At 45.4% G+C, this 16,963-nt stretch overlaps 1 protein-coding gene across 1 annotated transcript; it reads right to left on the bottom strand.

Annotated features, from left to right (window-relative positions):
• Positions 1–336: 336 nt before the first annotated feature.
• LOC120712276 lies at positions 337–1,658 on the bottom strand. The gene has a single exon (XM_039998034.1). The coding sequence runs from the start codon at positions 1,247–1,249 to the stop codon at positions 560–562; it is 690 nt and encodes a 229-aa protein (XP_039853968.1). The 5' UTR covers positions 1,250–1,658; the 3' UTR covers positions 337–559.
• Positions 1,659–16,963: the final 15,305 nt, after the last annotated feature.

Genomic DNA, 16,963 nt, shown 5'->3' with positions numbered 1-16,963 from the left:
ATGAGCGCAAGGGCACACGTCAATCACTAGCATACTTTGTTTAGTACTCCCTCAGTTCTAAATTATAATTTGTTATTTTTTTATCTCAAATTTAACCACTCGACTTAACCAAAAAAGTTTATCCAGATTTTGGAGAATCTGGACAGGAACATGGCAGCATTTTGAAACCGTTGATGAAATTCACTCATCTTTAACCCAAGGACTCTTGCCCAATCTAAAAAAAAAAACCCTCCACCACCACCTAATTAATCTTTGTGGCCTATCAACAAAGGTTGTGCCATGGATTTTGATTGAAATATTATGTGTCCAATGCATAACTCTGGACCAATATTCTGTTTATACTCTAAATTCGTATTCAAATTTCAATTCAACCAACTCTATTTGATCATTATTGGATAAATTTATTTCGTCCTACTGGTGAATAGAGGACTTTTGTACCCATATAATGGGCAAACCTTGCTATAATCACACGTTCAAATTCAAAATTGTGTCCTAGCACTCGTGCAGGAACAAAAGTGCAAAACAAAACACAGTTGCCCACCGGAGGCTTTCAAGCATTCTACTGGCCGGCAGCCGTTGCCGGGCTAGCGCCCGCGCCGCGGCGGAGGGCCCTGGTGTAGTTGACGATGGAGTTGAGGCGCTGCAGCTTGAGGTCCTCCCGGAACTGCCGGATGAACAGCTCCGCCCGCGCGTTCAGCGCCGCTTTCCCCTCCAGTGCTTCCTCCACTCCCCGCCGGCACGCTCGCGCGCGCTGCACGATCGACTCCGCCACCGTCGCCGGTCGCTCCGCTACCGCTGTTGCCTCGGCAGCGGCGGCGGCGGCGGAGACCACAGCTGGTGGCGGTGACGATCGCCGTGCCGGCCCTTGAGCCTCCCCCGAGCAGACGGGCTTGTCCTTCCCGGCTCCAGCCACTTCCTCATCAGTGGCAGCGCTCTCGGAGCTCGCCGGCGCCCCGGGGGCCGCTGGTTCCGCGACGGCCGGTTGCTGCTGCTGCTGCTCGCCTTCCAGCTCCAGGGACGGGTGGTAGCCCTCTTCGAAGGGGTCGGAGAACATGGAGAAGGACCGGAGCCGGCCGAGGACCATGGACGACGCGCTGCGGCAGAACCTCCGCGTGGACGCGGCCTGCTCCCCGCGGGAGGTGACCACGATGGCGCCGACGAGCACGTTGCAGAACAGGAACAGCGCCGCGCCGGGGCTCATCCATGCCGGCAGCGGCCACCACCACAAGTTCTCCATCGCCATGAGCATGCAGCTCCTCCTGGCTGCAGCTCCTCGTCACAAACTGGGGCTATTATTAGCTACAATTAGTTGCTCGTCAGGCTGCACAATAAGTGAAGAGATCACCAGAGCACCAGCATATATAACAAGCAGGCTGCAGAGACTTTCATGGCAACCAATCCACGCCCAGTGATGCATTCTTGCAGTTGTGCTGTCAATTATTATAAGAAAAGATAGAGCGTGTGATGAGAGCTTGTAAAAGGTTCTTTTCTCCAGAAATGAAAACTCGTAAAGGATGCTCCAACCAACAAAAGCCGCGGTTGCCGAAAGATGGATGCCCCAGCGTTTCTTTTGTTAGCTTCCGATCCCTCCGCATCGTGCATGTGTAGTTCGTGCAAGTTGGAGGAAGAACGAGTTGAGCTCTATTCTTTTTGCCGCAGCTGCAGCCTGCAAGAAGATTCCCCATGAGGTTAACAATGGTTAGCTCAACCTGCGTGATCTTTGCCATTTACTGACTTTTACGAAGGTATGGTTAGCATGCTTGATACTGTGTTCGTCTTTTTACCTAATTATTAGTGGATTCGTCGCATAGGATCCTACTTAGCTTTGGTTTGCATTGTCCACTATATTATATATCCAGGCAGGATTGTGCATGTTGACGCATATGCTTAGTCGCTAAGCATCGGAAGGAGATCGATACGTAGGCATGGCCGTATACATTCTGTCTTTGGGATGACAATCTCCGGAAAACCTCGCATTGGTCCAGCATAAATAAATATAAATATAAATATATATATATATATATGTGTGTGTGTGCCGGCCCCTAGCACTTTGAAGGCGCATTAATACTGGTTGGTGTTACCTATCGATACAAATACCAGTTGAGCATATTTAAATTTAATTTAGTACAGGATGGTAATAGCAACTGGCACCACTTGATGTTACCAGCCTGTATATTTACCTATACTAATGCGAGTCCACACCGTTTACTTTGTTCAAAAAAGATCCACACAATTTATATTAACCCATCTTCCACTACAAGCCGGAGTCAGCATGGTCGGAAAGAGCTCCCACTACTCCAGCGCCCCCCTCCTCCAAATCACCGCCAGTTCAAAATGGCCATCACTGCCGATTTTAGGGGTCTGTTGAATTTATATTGATGATGAAAGAAGGGTCCATCACCGCTGGTTCCAGAACCGGCAGTATTGGCCCCGTCATGAAACAAAATAAGAGCAGACGCCATAGTCTGCATGTGGTGACAGTCTTGTTAGAGCCTAGTAATCCTCCCTGTTCGGGTGTATGACAGTGCCCAATTTTTGGAGCATCTGGTAGTTATCCAGGGGAACCCGATAGCCCAAGGTAAACGGCAAAACTAGATCTTCTCTTGACTTTGGTTCTGAACCTTAGAAAATCCTCTTTATCCTTCTATCCTACACAAGTGTGTGTGTCCTTAGATGAATCTGAATCCGTAGATAGTATACTCATATTTCTCTGTGGATACGATACCCTGGAATACTCTGGGTGAAAGCTATAGCGGTATCTGTGCGCTTGCGGATTTATTCGTGACGTTACAAAATACGAACACTAATTCACTACAAAAAATCTAGTGATACATGACGTTTAAATTTCGTCACAGATCACTAAAAACCGTCATAAAGCAGTATCTATGACGATCTCAAATAGCGTCATGTATCGAGTGTCACAGATCACATCTCATGACGTTTCTTAAATTTTTGTCATAAATTGCTTGATCCATGATGTTTCGAAAACGTCACAGAATGTTCCTGGCCCCCAAAGCCCAACCCAAACCCATTTTTTATGATGAAAATAAACGTCATAAATAATATAATTTTCGTCACAAATTCAATTGCCATGTCATGCATTGATGACGTGGCGGATGACGTGGCTGGTGACTTGGCAATGATGTGGATAGCAATGATGACGTGTCAATTGATGTGGTCAATGACATGGCTACTGACATGGCAATTACGTGGAAAATGGTGTTGACTTGGCAAGTGACGTGGCATTAGACATGGCAGGTGACGTGACAAATGACATCAGCAGTACAACCCATGAGTAGATGGACCCAATTCAGAGTGGGCCACCAAGTTGGGCCTGATTTCAGCCCAAGATTAATTATCAGCTAATAAAATTTCAGCCCAAGAACAAGATTTTCAATCCAAAATTCACAGTAACATCTCCAGCCCAAATTGACATGAAGGTTTGCATGACTTACAGTTTTTCCATCACAGTCAGAACTTGTAAATTCCAAGACTTTACACAATGGACCAAAAACAACAGAAGTTCAATTTCATCAAGAATATGAACCAGCAGCAGAAAAGTTTGGTTAAACTTGGACCAAAAGGTAACAATCCAACAAAATATGAAGCTGCAGCAGCAAAGTTTGTTTTTCCTGCAAAAGATGAAGCTCACCCAAAAGCTACCAGACCACCTTATGCTCAGATTTCTCCATTTTGGCGAAGCAGAAGCTCAACTTTCTTCTCCAACTCAGCTTGCTTCTTCCAATTCTCCTCTTGGTCTTTGATCCGTGCTTGTTCTATTTCCTGGACTTGCTTTGACAGACCATCCATTTCTTCACGCTGGTTGTTGACGATCGATAGGAGCTCAGAATTTGTTCTTCTCTCCACCTGGATGAAGCTCCAGGATCCAGGATAACACAAGCATGATATGTATCAGATAACACAAGCATGGTATTTTAGAAAAGGCAATGCAACACTTACTGGATGAAGCTCCAGGATCCAGGATTTGGTTCCACCAGCAACAGAACATGCACACCAAAAGTAAAGAAAGACCAGAGTTAGAGGTGAGCACAACAGCAATGAGTAGTGAGATGAATAACTTCCTCTTCCTAGAAGCTAGAGAAGGCACCGACAAAGAAGCTTGCACCCATCAGCAGGCTCTGCATCTATGAAAAAGCTTTGGCTGGTAATAAAGAGCTATCAGATATCTCTTGTATTTAAAAAGTCAATATTTAATATTTGAAAAAAAATCGTATATCAGATTTATAGTTTTTTTAGTTAATTAGCATGTGTTACATAAGGATTAGCACCAAAAGAGACACAAGCAGGGAGGAAGCTAAGTGAACAGCAACTATAGCTATACGAACATGAGCATATACTAGAACATCACTTTATTTGTTTGCTACTGCTGCCATCGACCAAAAAGAAGAACGACAAGCAAGTAGAGCTGAAAATAAGTTGTTTACCTTTCTGCTTACTGCTGCGCTAGCTGTTGAACTAAATCAAAGGCAGCTTGCTACATGTTATTACACTTAACGCCAACAGATCGAGCACCCTGGACATTTGACTAAGAGATCAAGACCTACACTAACAGATCAAGCACGAACAGGGCAAGGCCTATCAGGTCAAGCATGAACAAATAAAGGACAAAAAATAGACTCAGCTATTGATTACAAGAAATTTGGAGCCCACCCGCACAGACCTGAACCCTTGAACCAATCCATGGAGTGGTGCCTCGGCACCCAAAATATTTAGGCAACCATTCAAATTAGATGTATAGCAGATGAAAAAAAGGGGGCAACAAAAAAGGAATCGAGCGGGGGAGGGAGGCAGGTGCGAGACAGGGAAGGACCTCGCATCCGAAGGAGGAGAGTGCAGTGGAGGTCTTGACGCGTCCCTGTCCCTGTCGCCGGGTGTCGTGCAGCGACCTCACCTCATGCTCCCATCGATGTTGGGGCTGCCATCACCGGATCCGATGGGGTTGGGAGCTCCGCTGCCGCGCCGCGCATGCCACAGCCCGCGCACGGCACGTCCTCCCCAGATGAGGACCGGCGCTTCCCGCGGCAGCGCCCTCCTCTACAGCGAGCGGTGCACAGGGCGGTTGGCCCTGCGGCAGTGCCTACCACGGCATGGAGCACACGCTCGGGGAGCAGGCGAGATGCGGCCACGGTGGCTCACTTGCAGCCCTGGGAGTGGAGTGGCCAGCGCGCGGGGATAGGCGATGGGAGCGGTGCGGCACGGAGCCGGAGAGATCGCATGAGGAGGGCTCACTTGCAGCCCTGGGAGTGGAGTGGCCAGCGCGCGGGGATAGGCGATGGGAGCGGTGCGGCACGGAGCCGGAGAGGAGATCGCATGAGGAGGGAGGGGCGGCGAGGAAGGACGGCTGGAGGAAGGGGATCTGAGTGTAAAAATAAGCCATATGAAAATTATCTAGTAAATAGCAATTTACATAAAAAATGGCATTAAATGAAAGATCATGATTTTAAAAAAATTCAGAAAAAAAGCATCGGATTTGGAGTTGTTATGAGGTATAAATACCAACTACAAATTTTAATTCTGGATTAAAAAGAGAAAATGAGTCACACATGTACTGTTCTTCATCTCAGTTCACGTGGAGTTTTGTTTAAGTAACGTGGAATTTGTTTAAGTAAATTTAATACTGTCAACAACAACAAATCGTCCAGTGGTGCAGTGGTAATGGATGTTTTGTCGATGCGCTAGGTCTCGATTCGAGTCCGCTCGCCAACCTTTGTGCAATTTTAATTCCTTTTATTCTTATTATTTGAGTCCAAAAAATTGTAATGTGCATCAGTACCATATGCATACATTTGGTGCGGTGGTAGTGCTGCTGGATCCTAAGCGTGTGGTCTGGAGTTCGAGTGTTGGATATGCCAAATTGTTTTGAACGCCCAGATTTATTTTTCCCTAGGGCCATACAGACATAGTGGTTGGTCCTAGGAAAAAAAAACCACGACGAACTGGGCTGAGTCTGAGCTGCGCCGGCCGTAGCAAGAAAGTGGCCTTTTTTTTCATAATTTTCAGATTTTAGAGAGAAGCAAAATTTCAAAATTGCGAAATTAATAATAAATCGTGCCTAAAAATTGTGAAATTTGATGGTAACCTAAAATGAGAATGTATAACCTGTCTTGCATGGAAATGGTAGTTTTAAAGATAAAAAACTCATAGAATTGAATTTTGAAGAGAGGTACTTTTCAAATAATTTGAATTTTTAGGGCAATCAAACTACCTTAAAAAGTCAGCAAACATTCAAGGTGTGCTCCTTATAAAATTATCTACATCAAGGTATTTCATCTGGAACATTTGTATGGAAAATTACTGAATTTAAAATTCAAGGTTCCAAATTTGCTTCGCATTTAATTATTTTCACCTACATTTGAAAGTATTTCACCAAACTTCATATGAGATTACTTGTACATGCTATTGATCCATAATTGGCATTAAATAAATACTACTAAATGGAGTATGAATTAATGACAATTTCTATTTTCACTCTTTGAGGGTTATAGAGATTAATCATAGTAATTAGGCTCAAGGTTGATTCGTGACGATTTTTATTTTCATTCTATGATGTTTTCAGAGGTTTGTCACAGAAACTGGGCCCAAATTAGAGCCCGTATGGGCTATTTGCGAATATGTGATGAAAATTCATAAATTGTCATAGATCCTATTTGTTTATGACGGCTTTCGTAAACGTCACAAATAAATCGTCATGGATTAAAGGATTTCTTGTAGTGATTCTTGTTAGTAGTTCCCTGTCTTTGATCATGTTAGTCTTACCTTCTTACCTTTTGCTTGATTAGCTTTTGTTATGGGTAAGTTAAAAGGAAAAACAAAACAAAAATTAGTTATCCTGTGTTAGTGCTAGTTAGTTTTATTTCCCGCTTTTCTAGCTATTTATTTTATCTATGCACTAACCCTTGTTTTACGAGTTCTTGAGGTGTTTTTGCTTTCCAGCAGTTTTACTCTCATTTTCGTTCATGCGTTAGTGCAAGTGAGTTTTTGGTTGTGTTTTTCTTTATCGAGCTTCCGCGTGTGTGTTTCGGCTTTTGTGTGTGGGTATTCCGAGTGCCGATAGCCGTCCTTAGCTATGTGGTACCGATACTCACTGTTTTTCGAAATCAGATTTGGGGCTCCCATTTACCCCCCCCCCCTCTAGTCCCTTGTTCGGTCCTTCAATTGGTATCAAAGCCGGTTAAGGATCATTCCACCTTAAATGGTTCTTGATATGCGAAGATGACATGGAGCGCGGTTTAGGAAAGCCGCCGTTCTTCGATGGAACAAATTATCCCTATTGGAAGATTCGCATGTCCGCATATCTCCAAAGCATCAGCTCACGTGTTTGGGAGATCTGTGAGGACGAACGTTACAAAGTTCTTGCTGCTCGTGTGGGTCAGGAGCAAATTGACTAGCACGAGGCAAATAGCAAGGCCTATAATGCGATCTTCTCTTGCCTTTCGCCTACTGAATTTGATCATGTTTCTCACCATGCTACAGCTCAAGAGATCTGGAAAACTCTTGAAAAATATAATGAGGGAACTTCCCTTGTTAAGACCAGACTCTTTGAGATGTACCGACGTGAGTATGAGAACTTTGTCCAATTGCTTGGAGTGTCGGTCGATTTGCTATTTTCTTGATTCCAGTTGATTGTGAACAAAATGCAGGCAAACAAGCCGCAACTACCCTATGACGATCATGAAAGAGCACTTAAGCTTCTACACGCTCTAGATCGGAGGGTTTGGGAAGTGAAGGTTTCTGCAATTCTTGACTCACCCAACTATGAAACACTCACTGTGGACAAACTCTTCAGCAAGCTCAAGTCAACGGAGATTGATCACCAGACTCGAGCCAAGCTCGATAATCCTTCTGCTAAGACCATGGCATTGGTCACAGGTATTGGTGGTTCAAGTTCTTTGACTAACACTTCACAATCCTTCTTTGCCTTGTCCTTTTTGGTTTCTGTTTCAGAAGAACAGCTGGAGGTACTGTTGACATTTCTTAACTTCGCTACCAGGTTTTGTGTCCCCCGCAACGGTGCCAGAAATGCTTGTTGGTATTTCTTAATGTAATCACTAGGAACGGGGGTGTTAAACCCATCCCTAGCAACTGCACCAAGAAATGCCACTCTCGTGGTATAGTCTATACGATTATAGAAGAGATCCGCAAGCGCACAGATATACCATTGTAGCATTTCACTAGGAGAGTAAGGGTATCGTTATTTATATTTTTCCAAAGGATGACAGTGGCAAAGGTATTGTACTTAACATTAATCATGACATTGTATCTCAAGTAATAAGCATAGCTCTGACAGGGGTAAGCCATGATAAAGGAAAGCAAGGGTAATGCAACACTGACACACAACCACACCCAAGGAGGAAGGAAGAAAAGAGAGAAAGAACAAAAGAACGAACTAACTACCCTATGTTAAGTTAGCTGGAGTTTAGGCTAGGTTAGAGGTCCTAGTGCCTCTATTCAAAGCGGAGGTTATGTCAGCACATGCTTAGGGCTGCAGGTGCCAGGAAAATGGGATAACGGGGAGAATGTCCCGCACCGGAGTACATCCAGTCCGTTACATCTTTGCACGAACTCCTACACTGTACCCGAACATCGGGGAGTGCACTAATCGCAACACAACTGTTACGAAGGACGGCCGGTGCTGTCACCACCTGTCGTCTACCCCAGTCACACCATGGAGCACGGTCCCGCATACCCGAGCACCACACCCCGTGTATGAGGTCACTACCCTAGTGTCGTCCCGGGTCTTCCAACCTTCAGATAGACAAGTAAAATGCTAGATCAACCCCGAAAAGGACAACAAACCATTATCCATAAACAGATCATCTGGCCTAACCATATTCTTAGCATAACTCATGAACGACCAGAGCATGGATTGATAAACTATCGAAATAGTAAAGCAACCATGGCAAAGCTCTATATTATGAATAGAAAGCTGACAGAATACAAAGCCATACTAGCAGTCGAGGATTGCTCAACGACCCCGAGGATGACTTGATTCGCTAAGGAAGAACTAGCCTAGCTCCACTACCTAAGCTTGAGAGCAAGAGAGAGCCTCCTTGGAGAGAATAGGTGTGAAGTGTGTAATGTGTGTAGAGGGGGGTGGAGGAGAGGCCTATTGGTTCTTGCCAAAAGCACATATGGAAGGTGATTAGGAGACTTGGCGGTGACTCTTCCTCGAAATGCATGTGGACTTGTTCCAGTCCAGGTTCAGCCGACCGAACCCCAGGTGGCGCCTCCCCGGCTCTACCTCCTTTGGCAGGCTGACATGTGGGCCCTGAGCCTTATCCTCTTGTGCATCTTGCTTGGCGCGCACGTTTGCTCTGCCAGATGGGCCCTCCTTGTAAGTGAGTGATGCCAGATGTAATCTTCACTATAGTTGTGTGGCGTCTTCATCGTGTTTTTGTCTTATTCTGCTCTTTCTCATCTGAAATGTATAATTCTCCAAAATAACTGTGGAGCTAGGTTAGTGATACAAATATGCGAGTAAGGTGTATAGTTTTCCTTTATTATTGAGTCTAGTTGACGGTCAAATTTTGCACTTAAGGACCGTCAACAGGTACTTGGAGATGATGAGCTAGTGTTGGTCATCAATCGGTTCTCGCGGTTTCACAACAACCGCATGAACTGTCGGCGTGGTGGTCACAAGGAGGGATGCTTCGGCTGTGGCGACCTTGACCATTGCCCCAACAAAGACAAGCATCAACCCATCAAGCCCAAGGACAAATGTGAGTACATCTATACCAAGCACAAAGACAAGCGTGAGCGCACCTCCAACAAGCACAAATCAAAAGGGAAGTGTTGGCGTTTCTTAACGTCGCCACCAGGGTTCGTGTTCCCCCGACAACGGCGCCAGAAATGTCTGGTGTCATCCCTTGATGTAATCACTAGAAACAGGGGTGTTAAGCCCATCCCCAGCAACCGTACCAAGGGACGCTACTCTCATGGTATAGTCTATACAGTTACAGAAAGATCCGCAAGTGCACGGATATACCGTTGTAGCATTTCACCCGAAGAGTAAGGGTATCGTTATTTATATTTTCCCAAAGAATGGCATTGGCAAAGGTATTATACTTAATAATTATCATGACATTGTGCCTCAAGTGATAGGCAGAGCTCTGACAGGGGTAAGCCATGATAAAGATATCAGGGATAATGCGACACAAACACACAACCACACCCAAGGAAGAAGGAATAAAAGAGAGAAAGAACAAAAGAACAAACTAATCTACCCTATGTTAAGTCAGTTGGAGCTTAGGCTAGGTTAGGGTCCTAGTGCTTCTATCCAAAGCAAAGGTTATGTTATAACATGGTTAGGGCTGCAGGTGCTAGGAAAATAGGATAGTGGGGAGAAGGTCCCACACCGGAGTACATCCAGTCCCGTTATCTCTTTGCATGAACTCCTACACCATACCCGAATGTCGGGGAATACGCTAAATGCAACACAGCTGTTATGCCGGACGGACAGGGCTGTCACCTCCTGCCGTCTACCCCAGTCACACCGCGGAGCATGGTCATATCCGAAGGATCCCGCATACCCGAGCACCACATCCATGTATGAGGTCACTACTCTAATGTCCCCGGGTCTCCCACCCTTCGGATGGACAAGTAAAATGCTAGAGCAAGCCCGAAAACACAATGAACTGCTATCCGTACTCGGATTATCTAGCCTAACCATATCCGAAGCATAACTCATAAACAAACTAAGCATGGATTGATAAACTATCAAAATAGTTAAGCAACCATGGCACAACTCTATATTATGAATAGAATCCTGACAAGTTGAATACAAAGCCATACTAAGAGCCGAGGATTGCTCAACGACCCCAAGGACGACTTGCTTCGCTAAGAGAAACTAGTGTAGCTCCACTACCTAAGCAAGAGAGCAAGAGAGAGAGCCTCCTTGAAAAAGTGGTGGAATGGGGGGGGGTGTGTGCGTGTGTGTTGGAGGGTGGAGGAGAGGCCTATTTATAGCTCTAGAGGTCGGTTCCCGCCATCTCCTCACATGGTAACATTGCAAACTGCCTTTAGGAGGATCAGATCGTCCTTCCCGCCAAAATGCACCTGGACATGTTGCAGGGCAGGTTCGGCCGAACCATGGGTTCGGCCGACCCCCTGTGCCGCCTCTGCTCACCGCCTTTGGCCGGGGCACTGGCATGTGGGTCCACATCTTGATCCCGTGTGTTATCCTCTTTTATACGTCGATTTGTTATGACATGTGGGCCTCCTCTTGGAAGTGTGATGCAGGGTGTGATCTTCTGTGGTTTCTGCTGCGTCTTTCTTCATGTTTTCATCTTATTTTACTCTTGCTTAACTGTAATGGTCAAACTCCAAAATAGCTGTGGAGCTAGGTTAGTGATACAAATATGCGTGTAGGGTGTATAGTTTTCCTTTATTAATGAGTCTAGTTGACAGTCGAATTTGGCACTTAAGGACCGTCAACAACTCCCCCATGCTAGCCCTTTGCTCGTCCTGAGCAAAGTTTTAGACTTAGGTTGTTGATCAGGAGTTGCTACAATGTCGCGTTCCTGACTTATGCATAAGGCACAACCAAGTGTTCTCACTTGATTTTGAATAAGTTGGCCTTGTTCGCACCTTTTACCTTACTCCTGTGGGGTTTATAGCATCATCCTCATCTTTGGCGGTTGAGGGTTAGAATAGCTTCTTAGAATACCATTTACTTACTCCTTTGCTCAACCGTCAATCCGAAAAGAAATTTGTAAGTTTCTCGAGTGATATCTCGGATCGCTCATTGTGTTTCATTCCTCACCAAGACCTTTTTATGTGCCTTTCTTTTCCATCCTACTCCTAAAGGATTTTTTTGGTGGAGCTATAGGTATGGAGGATATGAAGGCAAACTTGCTTCTCATATTTTGCTAAGTCAAAAACCGGATCCAAAGGAGAAACAAGTCATAAACCTTGATCAAGATGTGCAAGTGTGTGGATATTTTTGATGGATGGTGGAGGAACTCTTTTGCATGATTTCTCTCCCCTTTATATATGTTTGGTATGGGCTATCTTTTCTCTTTCTTCTTCTTCTCTCTCTCTCTCTCTCTCTCTCTCTCTCTCTTTGACATGCCTTGTGGGCATGTGGCATACCTTCTTTGAGTATGCATATTTTATTTCTTTTTGTATAGTCCATACTCTTGATGATAACTTTGGAGAGAGATCGTCATGGTATGACATGGAGTTTTTTATTTGTGGGTGGATAGATGGATATACTTGCTATCTTCCAGTGTAGAAGTATAGCATGTGAGTGGACGTGTACGTGATCTTGATCATGGGCGTATGAAATAAATCTCACAAAGGGTCACAACAATTCGACAAAGCTCAATGAGAAAACAAGTTGCATATGTGGAAAGGCTTTTCAAACTTGTAACTCATTTGGCTTTAGATAGGACTTTTCATATCACCGAGGAAATTTTTATTTTGTTTTTTTTTGTATTTTGTAATTTTTTGAAAAGAAATACTCTGGATATCAAGCATTACGTAGGAGAAGGTCATAGCAACTCTTTTTAGCCATATCACAACCCACAACAACCTAGATTCGGATTCTGCTTTTTGCTATCCACAAGTTTCAAGCTTAAGGTTTGAACATTTTAGCCACCAAACTCAAAACTTAGGTAGAGCACAAGGTTATAACTGGGCATAAGAAAGGAACTAATAGAGCAACTATTTATCATCAAGAAAAACTAGACATGCTTACAACACATATTGGAAAGCAAGTAAATATTTTTGTGTTTTTCTAGGTTTTGCAGATTTTTATTTGGTTTTAGTTATGCAAATTTTTATGAATTTTCTAGATTTTGCAAATTTTTATTTGGTTTCATGCAATGGTTTTGAAAGCGGTAAAGGATAGATTTTGATACAAGTTACCTCTCATGGGGGTCCTCCCCCAACCTAGCTTCAGGCTCACTACTGTTGGTTGGGGTTGAACCCAGCCCAATGGTAGTAAGCCCTCCACTCCTCCTGCATCTGCTGCTATGCTGCTGACGCTGCTCCATGGTATGGATTCTCTCGCAGGTGAATCGCTACCAGTCTTGAGTGGCCTGGATGTGCTGGCCTAGCGATTCGTGATGTCATTTGGCGCGCATGTTCAGCTCGCCCATCTGAGGAGTTAGAGTAGCGAAACCTCTGGTCGAAGCTGAACGTCCGAAGGAGATTGGGGGTCTGCTGGAGCTAGAGCTGGTGGACTGGCACCCTTGGGCCGGCTGTGTCCACTCACTGGAGCTAGCGCTCTGCCACGACGAACCACCAGCCTCATGCTGGTGTGAAGGCTATGGTTGTGGCTGCTGAAGTTCTTCCCTTCTAGTCCTTCTTGTTGTAACCCTGCCAGGTAGACTAGAAACACTATGCCTACGGTTTTGCTCTTGTGGAACAAGAGGCATGGTTAGCGAACGACAGTTATACAAATGATACCCCACATTTGGCAACGTAATCTCATTTGCATAACCAAGGAAAAAGAAAACCAAGGAATCATTCGGGTCTTTCTTGAGTGTGTAGCCTTGAACCAAATAAGCCTCATCGATCAAAGCACGGGGATCCTCAATGAAAGGAATGGGGTTCCCGTCTAAGATTTCCATGTTTGATGCAATGCGAGTAACCAAAGAAGTACACTCAATTGGACCCGTCATCTTGAAGTTTGTGAGCCATTGCTTAACCATTGCTTTTGCAGGGGAGACTCAGATCTTGTTGATCATGGCGTATAATATTTTCAACTCATCGTTGCGCACTTGTCGTGGATCATCTCTTGAAAAGAGAGTGATGGCCACCCACTTGTGCATCAAACGAAGAGTCGGATTTTGAATGTCATTGCACCGAGGTGCAAACTTGCCATGGACAACTTGACCCGAAATCAAACCCCAAAACTCATGTCGATTAAAACCGCGGCAAGATTTTTTGAAGGAAACTGGCAAGCGGGCACTAAAACCGATGAGATGGCTCAAATTTCTACAAGTAAAATAGTATTCATTTCTGAAAAATCGGAAACAAGCACCATCGTCCTCCTCCCGAAGAGTGCAAAGAAACTGGATGGTGAGGAGACGAGAACCATTCTCCTCAACGGGCACGAAGTCATCCCATCCAACTGCATGCCAAACACAAGCAAAGTCAACGTCCATACCTGTTTTCTCGAGGAGGTCCAGATCGAAGGCTTTGGTATGACCAAAGTCTCGATGCTTGAGCATGGCGTAGGCTTGACGCTCACGGTCGTCTCACAAGTCGACGTACGGTGCATCATCTTCGACTATCTCCATGTCCTCGGCTTGCGGTTCTTCAGCTTGTTTTTCTTGTTCATCTTGTTCATAGTCCATCGTGGTCGGTGTCGGTGTAGGTTTGGGAGAATGAAGGGAGTTCGACCCACCCCGTGAACGGGATGAGCTTGACTCCGTCATCTTCTTGAGAGCTCCAGAAAGTTTCCGACCTACACTCTTCATGCTTGCAACAAGAACGAACAAGAACGAATGAGAAGAACTCAGTTCGGGTTACGTTAGTGAAATCAAAATGAAACTCTTACTTGAAAGTTGTTCCTCCAAGTGCGTAGACAATCTTGCGGCAAAGATTTGAGAGAGGATTTTCTTGCAACCAAACTTAAGCCAAAATCCAATAAAATCCTGAGCAACAACTTGTGAGAGGGAGTGAGTGAGAGAGGGAATGAAAGAGTGAGTGTGAGTGAAGCACACCCCTCTCCCGGCCTCTATTTAAAGAAGAAGTTGACGTGCACATCATGGGAGGCCGGCCACAACGGTTAGGTGACCGTTTGAAAAGGTGGGGCCCAAAAGCCGTTGCCCTTGGGTCGGCCGACCCCACAGGTCGGTCGGCCCTAGGTGGGCCCCCTAGTGCTCCTCTTTGGCCAGGCTTCCCCTCAACGGTCAAAAACTTTTTAAAATGTGGTGCACGGCCAAAACTTGCTAGAAAAAGATGTTTGAATTAATTTTCCAAAGGATTATGAAACTCAAAAAATATTTTTGGTTTTTCATAAAAAGGAAAAGGATGCTAGAAAAATTCCAAAATGCAAATAATAATTTTCAAAAATTCAAACATGCAGGGGAGAAAAAAAATCAAAAAAGAGGTGAAGGAAATTAAAATGCAGTGGAGAAAAAAAATCAAAAAGAGGTGAAAGAAATTAAAATGGCGGAGAAAGCAAATATGAGATAAATACCAATTTTTCTTTGGCAAGGGCATGTCATTTAAAGTCCGATGTGCACGACTTTTCTCCTGCATTCTTACCATCTGTTGGCCTATCCAGGAGAATTGGATGAGGTCGAACTCTCAACCTTCCGCAACACCTTCTTTGTTTTCTTCTTTCTTCTAGTTGTGGTAGGTCGGTGTTCTAGCTGGGGTTGTGGTGCACCCAGAGCGCTTGCCCTTCGCTATCCTGACGAATCAGGAAGCGTTGCTCTTCCTTGTGCTTAAACCTGAAAAACATGTCCTCCTTACCAACGCGAAGACGGATTTCTCCTCTCCCGACATCAATCCTTGCTCTGGCGACCCTCAGGAATGGTCGCCCAAGAATGAGCTGCACTCCGAGGTCGCCCTTTATATCTATCACCACGAAGTTGGCAAGGATGAAGAAATCTCGTACTCGTACTAGCATATTTTTGACTATCCCTTCGGGATATCGAATTGATGAATCTGCAAGCTGCACGAGCATGGTTGTTGGAGAAAGAGCAGGGTTTTGAAATTCTTCGAATATTAACTTGGGCATTATGTTTACACTAAACCCCAGATCGCAAAGTGCATTCTCATAGTATTTGTCATAGATTGAGCAACTGATCATGGGGACCCCTGGATTCTCTTGCACTGCTGCCACCAGGCCATCCCAAGAGTCGTTTCTTGGGGGATTGTACCTACCTGCATGGTTAGTACGTGGTGGCCTACGAGACGGGTTGCCCCATTCGGTGGACACCATGTTGACATTTTCTACGGGAGTCTCGGGTTGCCCCGGGATCTTCCCACTCTCAACAGCATGTAACGATGCTGAAATTTGAGCAAGTTGTATTTCTATCATTTTATTGAAACTAAGTTGGTTTTTAAGCATGGAAGACAGAGTTTCAAGTTTTGCATTCAAATTTTCCAGGGTTTTATCATTGGCCAAAAGCTTTTTATTTATATTTTTGTTGATTTTAACTTGGCCGAGAACAAGTTCTCTCAAGGGAGGTTGATTCGAATTGAAATTCGAATTAAAAGAAGAATTGAAATTATTATCTCACTGGAATGGTAGATGTTGGCGTTTCTTATGCCCAATAGAATGTATATTCCGCAAGCGCACATAATCACCGATGTAGCACTTCTGAGAGGCAGTGGATGGCCTGCTCCTTGGTGTGATGAGTGATTGCCAACACGTGGAGTGGACTAACTGTGTATAGTCACGACTCTATGGAGATTGTGCCAGTTCTTGGTCTGTGGTGTGCAGGTACACGGATGGCGCGGTGGCAGCGAGATGGTTTGGACAAGAGCGAGGCGCGTGCCGATGGACCATGCGGCCGCGTTGCGGTGGCAGGGAGCTCGATGACCATGCGGAGGCGGGAGACCTTGCGGTGGCGTTGGAGGCCCGACCGGACGACCGTGCAGTGGAGAAGGGCGGCCCAGATGCTTGGGCCACTGCTGGGCCGCGTTGCGATCCACTCCTGGCACCAAGGTGGGATGGCGTGGAGTTTGTTGGTAGCTCGGGAAAAACCAATGGCTGGGATGCGTCGACGTCGGCCAAGTCGGAGAGAGATGGCGATGGCGTCATGGATGATGAAGGCGCTAGGGTTCCGGCGGGAGGTCGGACACGTGGCGACATCGGGCTTGGCGGGTGTGCCCGGAAACATCGCGCGGGAAGGTTTCGCGGTTCCTCCAAAACCGCTCCCGAACTCGGTTTCGGCAGTTTTCCCAAAACTGCCCCCGTGAAGATTCTAGAAGGACGCATGGAGACATCAAAGGGATTGCGTCGGGTCGAAGCAAACTT

The sequence above is a fragment of the Panicum virgatum genome, chromosome 6K, assembly GCF_016808335.1.
Source record: "Panicum virgatum strain AP13 chromosome 6K, P.virgatum_v5, whole genome shotgun sequence".
NCBI lineage: Eukaryota > Viridiplantae > Streptophyta > Magnoliopsida > Poales > Poaceae > Panicum > Panicum virgatum.
This window is presented reverse-complemented; position numbering and strand designations above follow the sequence as displayed.